The sequence below is a fragment of the Callorhinchus milii genome, unplaced genomic scaffold, assembly GCF_018977255.1.
Source record: "Callorhinchus milii isolate IMCB2004 unplaced genomic scaffold, IMCB_Cmil_1.0 Scaffold975, whole genome shotgun sequence".
In the NCBI taxonomy this organism is placed as follows: domain Eukaryota; kingdom Metazoa; phylum Chordata; class Chondrichthyes; order Chimaeriformes; family Callorhinchidae; genus Callorhinchus; species Callorhinchus milii.
This window is the reverse complement of record NW_024705716.1, coordinates 12,501-21,860: the sequence shown is the minus strand read 5'-3', so window position 1 is coordinate 21,860 and position 9,360 is coordinate 12,501. Positions and strand designations below refer to the sequence as shown.

Below are 9,360 nucleotides of genomic sequence, written 5' to 3'. Positions count from 1 at the left end.
GAGAGGGAGTGACGGACGATATTTTATTTGGAGCCACAATTCCCACAATTTTTCCCGGAAGAGGGGACGAGAGAGAGAGAGAGAAAGAGAAAGAGAGAGAAAGGCGGAGATTTATTGCTTTATATATAAAAGGCGTTAAAACAAATGTAATTTACTGCCGTTAAACGGCGGATAAACCCCATCGACCCCCACAAACCCCCTCTCCCCCCCACACCCCCCACACCCCCTAAACCCCCCCACACCCCCTAAACCCCCCCACACCCCCCTAAACCCCCACACCCCCTAAACCCCCCTAAACCCCCCCTAAACCCCCCCACACCCCCTAAACCCCCACACCCCCCACAACCCCCCTAATCCCCCCACACCCCCCTAACCCCCCCCACACCCCCTAAACCCCCCCCACACCCCCCCCACACCCCCCCACACCCCCTAAACCCCCCCCACACCCCCTAAACCCCCCCACACCCCCCTAAACCCCCCCCACACCCCCTAACCCCCCCACACCCCCTAAACCCCCCCCACACCCCCCTAAACCCCCCACACCCCCCTAAACCCCCCCACACCCCCCTAAACCCCCCCACACCCCCTAAACCCCCCCACACCCCCTAAACCCCCCCCACACACACCCTCCACTCTCTCGGTGGGAGTTTCTGTCTGAAAAGAGAGAGAGAAAGAGACGGTTTTACTCCAAAGGCTTTTTGTGAAGGTTCTTAAGGTACGTGTCGATGGGGAGAGGGGGAGAGAGAGAGGGGGAGAGGGAGAGGGGGGGAGAGAGAGAGGGGGGAGAGAGGGGGAGAGGGAGAGGGGGAGGGGGAGAGGGGGAGAGAGAGAGGGAGAGAGGGAGAGGGGGGAGAGAGAGGGGGGAGAGGGGGAGGGGGGAGAGAGAGAGGGAGAGAGGGGGAGAGAGAGGGGGAGGGGGAGAGGGAGAGGGGGAGAGAGAGGGAGAGAGACAGAGAGGGAATGTGTGAGAGAGAGAAAGTGGGAGAGAGGGAGAGGGGGAGTGTGTGAAAGAAAGACGGAGATTTTATGTTTTTTTTTCTTTGAGAGAAAGACACAAAGAAAGAGAGAGAGAGAATGAGAGAGAAAACCAATTAAAGGGTAAGAGAGAGAGAGAAAAAGATACTATAGAGAGTGAGAGAGATATGTGTCTCTCTCTCCCTCTCTCTCTTTATCTCTCTCCCCCTCTCTCTCTCTCTTTCCCTCTCTCTTTGTCACAGTCGATTCGTTGTGTTTTGTGTAACAGCCCCAAAGCCTAAATCTGCCATTTTATTTTTCTCTCTCTCTCTCCATATCTCTCTGTCTCTTTCTCTCCATCTCTCTCTCTCTCCACGTTCTCTTAACCCCCATCTACCGGGCACTCTCTCTCTCTCTCTCTCTCTCTTCCTATCTCCCTGACCCTTTCTCTTTCTCTCTTTCCATCTCTTTCTTTCTCTCCATCTCTGTCTCTCTTTCTCGCTCTCTCCCTCTGTGTATTTTTCTCTCTCTCCCTCTTTGGGGTTTTGGGATGTCCTCCCGACATGAAAGGCGCTCTATAAATGGAATCTTGTTGTTGTTGTTGTTTGGTGGGGGTGAAAGTGGGGGAGATGGGGTCACGGGGTTTGGTGGGGGTGAGAGTGGGGGTCACGGGGTTTGGTGGGGGTGAGAGTGGGGGAGATGGGGTTTGGTGGGGGTGAGAGTGGGGGTCACGGGGTCTGGTGGGGGTGAGAGTGGGGGTCACGGGGTCTGGTGGGGGTGAGAGTGGGGGTCACGGGGTTTGGTGGGGGTGAGAGTGGGGGAGATGGGGTCACGGGGTTTGGTGGGGGTGAGAGTGGGGGTCACGGGGTTTGGTGGGGGTGAGAGTGGGGGAGATGGGGTCACGGGGTTTGGTGGGGGTGAGAGTGGGGGAGATGGGGTTTGGTGGGGGTGAGAGTGGGGGGTCACGGGGTCTGGTGGGGGTGAGAGTGGGGGTCACGGGGTCTGGTGGGGGTGAGAGTGGGGGTCACGGGGTTTGGTGGGGGTGAGAGTGGGGGAGATGGGGTCACGGGGTTTGGTGGGGGTGAGAGTGGGGGTCACGGGGTTTGGTGGGGGTGAGAGTGGGGGTCACAGGGTCTGGTGGGGGTGAGAGTGGGGGTCACGGGGTCTGGTGGGGGTGAGAGTGGGGGTCACGGGGTCTGGTGGGGGAGAGGACACGGGCTGCAGAGTTCTGGCTGATCTGCAGCTGTGGAGGGAGGGGTTGGGAAGGCCGACAAGAGGGCATTGGCATAGTGGAGGCTGGAGGCGATGGAGGGGGGTGTGAGGGTCTCGGGGGCCTAAGGGCTGAAGTAGTGGTGGAATTGGGCGGTGTTATGGAGCTGAGGGTCCTGGAGTCGAAGGTGGGGGCAGACAGGCAGTCTGTCAGGACAGGAGGGGGTCTGGGGCTGAGGGTGGGGGCAGAGAGAGAGTTGGACACACAGACACACACACACAGACACAGACACACACACAGACCCACATACACACAGACACAGACAGACACAGACACACAAACCTTTTAAAAAAACGCTGTGTGTGGTTTTCTTTTCGACAGGAGACATCGTCGGGGGGGAAGACGAGAGCGAAGAGGAGAGAAGAGGAGAGGAGGGGAAGGAGGGAACGAATTGCGGTCGGAGCGCAAGAGAGGAGGAGAGAAGAGATGGAGATGTCGGGCAAGGAAGGAGGGAAGGACAGGCGGTTGGAGGGGGAGGCGGAGGGGGAGGCGGAGGGGGAGGACCCCCCGGTCCCCCGCAAGACTCCCCGCTTCCGCTGCCCGACCTGTGGGAAGGGCTTCGGGTTCCCGTCGCAGCTGCAGCTGCACCTGTACTCGCACACCGGCGAGAAGCCGTTCGAGTGCTGCGTCTGCGCCAAACGGTTCAACACATCCAGCAACCAACTGGTGCACCAGCGCACCCACTCGGGCCACCCCCGGCCATTCCCGTGCTCCCTGTGCGGCCGCGGCTTCAACACCTCCAGCCACCTGTCCGCGCACCGGCAGACGCACCGGGAGGAGAAGCCGTTCGAGTGCGCGCCGTGCCGCAAGAGCTTCGCCTGTGCCAAGTACCTGAGCGCGCACCGGCGCACGCACGGGGGCCGGAGGAAAGCGGAGGGGGCGGCGGGGACGGGGGCAGCGGAGGTGGCGGGGGCGGGCGAAGCCGGTGGGAAAGCCGGTCAGGACACGCGGCCCCGTCCCTACCGCTGCGCCGTCTGTGCCCGGCGCTTCCACCGCTCGGCACACCTCCTGTCGCACCACCGGCGGCTCCACGCGGGCGAGCGGCCGTTCCCGTGCCCGGCCTGCGGCAAGCGGTTCGCCGCCCCCAGCGACCTGCGGGTCCACGGGCGGATCCACACCGGGGAGAAGCCATACAGCTGCGGGGTCTGCGGGCGCCGCTTCGGGCGGTCTGGGCACTTGGCGGCGCACCGGCGCACCCACGAGCGGCAGCGGCTACGGGAGCAACAGCAGCAGCAACAACTCGCCCTGACCGGGGGCTCTGGGCTCGAGTGCGGGGTCTGCAAGAGGGTCTTCGTCCCTGCCGACCCCTCCCAGACACCCCCAGCCGCGTTGGGCTACGAGTGCGCCCGCTGTCTGGCCGGTAAAGGCGGCGGAGGGGGTCACGGGGGCAGAACGGTGGGGGATGTGGTTTAGTGAGATTCGCGTCCGCGGTTCCTTTTCGCTCCCGGAGCGGCGATTGGCTTCTCCCACTGCCCCCCCCTCCCCCATCACCGTCACCCCCACCACCCCCACCCTCACCCTCACCTTCACATCCCCAATCCCCATCACCCCCACCTCCACCCTCACCAGACTCCCCCCCCCCCCCCCCCCCACCTCCCTAACCGGCCCACCTGAAAGACTCGGCAAATGCAGTTATTATTGTGCCCCTTAAATAGGAGATAAATCGGTGACTCACAAACATACACACACACACATATACACACACATATACACACACACATACACACACACATACATACATACACACGCATACACATACAAACACACACACACAAACACACACACGGGTCTCAGGCTGGTTTGGAGACTCGTAAAAACACGGTGACGGGTTTCTGTGTGTCTGTGTGTGTGTCAGACACACGGCTGATCATGACGGGTGTCCGTGTGTGTATGTGTGTGTGTCAGACACCCGGCTGATCATGACGGGTGTCTGTGTGTGTATGTGTGTGTGTGTCAGACACCCGGCTGATCATGACGGGTGTCCGTGTGTGTATGTGTGTGTGTCAGACTCCCGGCTGATCATGACGGGTGTCTGTGTGTGTGTGTGTGTGTGTGTGTGTGTGTGTCAGACACACGGCTGATCATGACGGGTGTGCGTTAGTGTGTGTGTGTATGTGTCAGACTCCCGGCTGATCATGACGGGTGTCTGTGTGTGTGTCAGACACACGGCTGATCATGACGGGTGTCTGTGTGTGTGTCAGACACACGGCTGATCATGACGGGTGTCTGTGTGTGTGTCAGACACACGGCTGATCATGGTGACGGGTTTTCTTGTGGGTCAAACGTAGACTTATTTTTATGGCCAAAATCTCCAATTAGATGGATCTGATTTGTTCGTTGTTTCGTTGGGTGGGAAGTTAGTTAGAAATGGGTTGGGAGAGAGAGAGAGAGAGTGAGAGAGAAAGGGACAGAGAGAGAGAGAGAGTGGGGGTCAGATAACGAGAGGGGCAAGAGAGAGCGAGAGAGAGAGAGACACACAGAGTGGGAGACTGAATGGGTGGGGGAGAGAGACAGAGCGAGAGAGAGCGAAAGGGACTGAGAAAGAGTGGATGAGAGAGAAAGACAGAGAGATAGAACGAATGGGAGAGAGACGGAGTGAGAGGGATGGAAAGAGGAGAATAAGGGAGGGAGAGAGAGGGGAATTTCTGAGTAACACACAGTATCTGAATAGTAATTAGTATTAAATTTTAAATTAACCTTTTTTTAACTACTTTTTTTGTGTGTATCACGAAGGGAGATAGGATTTTGGTAAAAGTGTGCAAATGGTTTCTAAGTGTAGTGACTGTTTTGCGCACAGACCATCACACACACACGCGCAGACACATGTGCGCGTACACACACATTCACACGCGCACACTCAGACACACACTCACAAACATACACATAACCACACACCCAGATAAACATACACACGGACACACACTCTCACACAGTCACTACACTTTACAGTGAAATCTTGTGATGCGCTTTGAGATGTCCTCCTGGGGGTGAAAGGCGCTGTGTGTCAGGACACAGATTATTATTATTATTATTATTGAGACTGAATTGACTGTGAAGGTGTCTGTGATATTATCTGTTTCTGTTGCTTTCATTCCCTCTATATTTTTGTGACAATAAAATTGTACAAAATCTAATACAGAGGCTTCTCTGAGCAGTGTAGTGACTGTGTGTGTGTGTGTCTGTCTCTCTCTGTGTGTTGTGTGTCTTGAGTGTGTTGTGTGTCTTGAGAGTCTGTCTGTCTGTCTGTCTGTCTGTCTGTCTGTCTGTCTGTCTGTCTGTCTGTCTGTCTGTCTGTCTGTCTGTCTGTCTGTCTGTCTGTCTGTCTGTCTGTCTGTCTGTCTGTCTGTCTGTCTGTCTCCTTATCTGTGTGTGTTGTGTGTCTTGAGAGTCTGTCTGTCTGTCTGTCTGTCTGTCTGTCTGTCTGTCTGTCTGTCTGTCTGTCTGTCTGTCTGTCTGTCTGTCTGTCTGTCTGTCTGTCTGTCTGTCTGTCTGTCTGTCTGTCTGTCTCCTTATCTGTGTGTGTTGTGTGTCTTGAGAATGTGTGAGTCTGGGTGTGTATGAGTGTGTGTGGGTGTGTATGTGAGTCTGGGTGTGTGTCTGTGATTATATGTGAGTGTGGGTGTATGTGAGTGGGTGTGTGTGTATGTGTGAGTGTATATATGAGTGTGGGTGTATGTGAGTCTGGGTGTGTATGAGTGTGTGTGTGGGTGTGTACGAGTGTGTATGTGAGTCTGGGTGTGTGTGGGTGTGTGAGTGTGTGTGTGTGTCTGATTGCAGTGACAGGTTGTGTGAGGCTCAGACACTCGGCTGACGAGGATCAGACCACATTTCTCTCTAACTCTCTCTCTCTCTCGCTCTCTTCCTCTATTTATTTCCGCCTTTAATTCTCGCTTTTAACTTTCATTTCCTCTCCCCATCACCACAATCAATCAGCACATTTTTGAATTTGTGTCCCGCACATGGTCACAGAGAGAGAGAGAGAGAGGGAGACAGAGAGGGAGACACACACACAGAGAAAAAGAAGAGAGGCCGAGAGAGAGTTAGACACGGAGAGAGAGATAGAAAGACTGAGAGAGACACAGACAGAGAGACGGAGTGATGGAGGCTGAGAGACAGAGAGAGAAACAGCGAGACACAGAGAGTTAGAGAGAGAGACTGAGAGAGACACAAATAGAGACAGAGACACAGAGAGAGATGGAGAGAGTTAGAGAAAAAGACAGAGAGACACGGAGATAGAGACAGAGAGATTGAGACACACAGAGAGAGAGAGAGACTGAGGGACACACACAGAGAGACAGAGAGAGATTGAGAGAGAGACAGAGACTGAGAGACACAGAGAGAGAGAGACAGAGACACATAGAGATTGAGACAGAGTTACAGAGACAGAGAGAGATTGAGAGAGACACAGAGAGAGTTACAGACTGAGTCACACAGAGAGACAGAGAGAAACAGTCGCACAGAGAGACAGAAAGAGACTGAGAGACACACAGAGAGAGATAGAGACTGAGAGACGCAAAGACACAGAGAGAGAGACACACACAGAGAGATAGACACAGAGAGAGAGAGACACGTCTCAGAACTTCACGACTCATTGCGCCATTTGTATTAGTGCTTTTCACGTCAGGAGAACGTCCCTTTGACAAACAGAGACAGAGAGACACAGAGACAGACACAGAGACAGAGACAGACACAGACAGGGACTGGAGAGAGAACAAACCACTGAATTTGCTCGTGATCAAAGACATCACAGGAAATGATATCAGTTTCAATCCCAGTTCCCAAAATTGGTGAAATTTGGAGCAAGAAAGTGAGAAGCCAACAGGACACAGACACAGAGAATCAGAGAGAGAGACACACACACACAGACAGAGAGAGACACACACAGACACACAGAGAGACAGAGAGACACACACCACACACACACACACAGACACACACACACGCACACACAGACAGAGTCACACACACACACAGACAGAGAGAGAGGGAGACACACACCCGCAGACACACACAGAGACAGACAGACACACAGAGAGAGACAGACTGAGAGAGACACGGAAAGAGATCGAAAGAGTGAGAGAGACAGACACACGGAGAGAGACACAGAGACAGACAGACAGACAGACAGACAGAGAGAGAGAGGGAGAGCGAGAAACAGAGAGAAAGAGCGAGAAAGTGAATGAGGGAGAAAGAGAGATTACACGGAACAGAATCTGATTTGAGGGCGACATGTTGGTGTCGGCCCTGATCCTGTGTCTGATAACCTCCTCCACAGGTACATCAACCTCTGTCTGTCTCTCTCGCTCTCTCTTTCTTTCTCTCTCTCCCCCCCACTCTCTCTGCTACTACCTGTGATGATAATGATGATGAAGAAGAAGGAGCGAAGTCTATTATTATTATTGTTGATGGTTATTTATTGATTATTATTGTTATTGATCACTAAATATTATTGATTAATTATTGATTATGAATTATTATTATTAATTATTGTTGTTGCTGTTGTTGTTGATGATGATGTGGATGATGATGTTGTTGTTGTTGATGATGTTGTTGTTGATGTTGTTGATGATGATGTTGTTGTTGTTGATGATGATGTTGTTGTTGATGATGTTAATGATGTTGATGATGATGATGTTGATGATGATGATGTTGTCGTTGACGATGTTGCTGTTGATGTTGTTGTTGATGATGATGTTGTCGTTGATGATGATGTTGTTGTTGTTGATGATGATGTTGATGTTGTTGATGATGTTGTTGTTGTTGATGATGTTGTTGTTGATGTTGTTGATGATGATGTTGTTGTTGTTGATGATGTTAATGATGTTGATGATGATGATGTTGATGATGATGATGTTGTCGTTGACGATGATGTTGTTGTTGTTGATGATGTTGATGTTGTTGATGATGTTGTTGTTGTTGATGATGATGATATTGATGATGATGATGATGATGTTGATGATGATGTTGTTGTTGATGATGATGATGATGTTGTTGTTGATGATGATGTTGATAATGTTGTTGTTGTTGCTGCTGCTGCTGCTGCTGATGATGATGATGAAGGAGCGGCCCCTCAGCGAGTGGAGGTGATGGACCGGGTCACGGCCATTGCTGGACAAGACGTGACGTTGCCGTGCACTTTGCGAGAGGTGGGAGCCTCGTCCTCGGTCACACAGGTCACGTGGGTCAAAGACCCCGAGGGGCAGGGCCTGAACCTGGCCGTGTTCAGCCCCTCCCTGGGCACCAGTCACCCCCTGGGTGGGGCTGAGGGTGGGGGAGGGCACGGACGGTGGGGGCTGCGCTCCCCCTCCCCCAGCTCCGTGCCTCTCACCATCAACTCCGTGCGGCTCGAGGACGAGGGGAAATACAGCTGCGAATACAGTCTGTTCCCCCAGGGCAAGAACGGAGGCCAAACCAGCCTCACCGTGTGGGGTAAGACTGTGCGTGTGTGTGTGTGTGTGTCCATGTGTGTCTGTGTGTGAGTGTGTGTGTGTGAGTGTGTGTGTGTGTATCTGTGTGTGTGTGTCTGTCTGTCTGTGTGTCTGTCCTTGTGTGTGTGTCTGTGTGTGTTGCTGTTGTTGTTGCTGTTGTGGTTGTTGTTGTTGTTGCTGTTGTGGTTGTTGCTGCCGTTGTTGTTGCTGTTGTTGTTGTGGTTGTTGTTGCTGTTGTGGTTGTTGTTGTTGCGGTTGTTGCTGTTGTTGCTGTTGTTGTTGTTGTTGTTGCTGTTGTGGTTGTTGTTGCTGTTGTTGTTGTGGTTGTTGTTGTTGCTGTTGTGGTTGTTGTTGCTGTTGTGGTTGTTGTTGTTGTTGCTGTTGTGGTTGTTGCTGCCGTTGTTGTTGTTGTTGCTGTTGTTGTTGCTGTTGTGGTTGTTGTTGCTGTTGTTGTTGTTGCTGTTGTTGTTGCTATTGTGGTGGTTGTTGTTGTTGTGGTTGTTGTGGTAGTTGTTGCTGTTGTGGTTGTTGTTGCCGTTGTTGTTGTTGTTGCCGTTGTTGCTGTTGTGGTTGTTGTTGCTGTTGTTGTTGTTGCTGTTGTGGTTGTTGTTGTTGTTGTGGTTGTTGTTGCTGTTGTGGTTGTTGTTGTTGTTGCCGTTGTTGTTGTTGTTGCTGTTGCTGTTGCCGTTGTTGTTGTTGTTGCCGTTG

General features: G+C 53.0%; 2 protein-coding genes across 2 annotated transcripts in view; both read left to right on the top strand.

The window, feature by feature from the left end:
• The first annotated feature begins 2,656 nt into the window (after positions 1 to 2,656).
• LOC121852570 (zinc finger and SCAN domain-containing protein 2-like) lies at positions 2,657 to 3,701 on the top strand. The gene has a single exon (XM_042346543.1). It carries the CDS (start codon positions 2,657 to 2,659, stop codon positions 3,635 to 3,637), a length of 981 nt encoding a protein of 326 aa, XP_042202477.1. The 3' UTR covers positions 3,638 to 3,701.
• A 3,679-nt stretch (positions 3,702 to 7,380) lies between these two features.
• LOC121852571 (nectin-1-like) overlaps positions 7,381 to 9,360 on the top strand; it is a 3,967-nt gene continuing 1,987 nt past the window's right edge. The window contains exons 1-2 of the mRNA XM_042346545.1: positions 7,381 to 7,499; positions 8,285 to 8,653. Of these exons, the coding sequence (XP_042202479.1) occupies positions 7,454 to 7,499; positions 8,285 to 8,653 (415 nt within the window). The 5' untranslated portion in view covers positions 7,381 to 7,453. The remainder of the gene's footprint in view (positions 7,500 to 8,284; positions 8,654 to 9,360) is intronic.

Coding starts and splice junctions, on each gene's coding strand:
- LOC121852570 (XM_042346543.1), top strand. CDS start 2,657: ATGTCGGGCAAGGAAGGAGGGAAGGACAGGCGGTTGGAGGGGGAGGCG.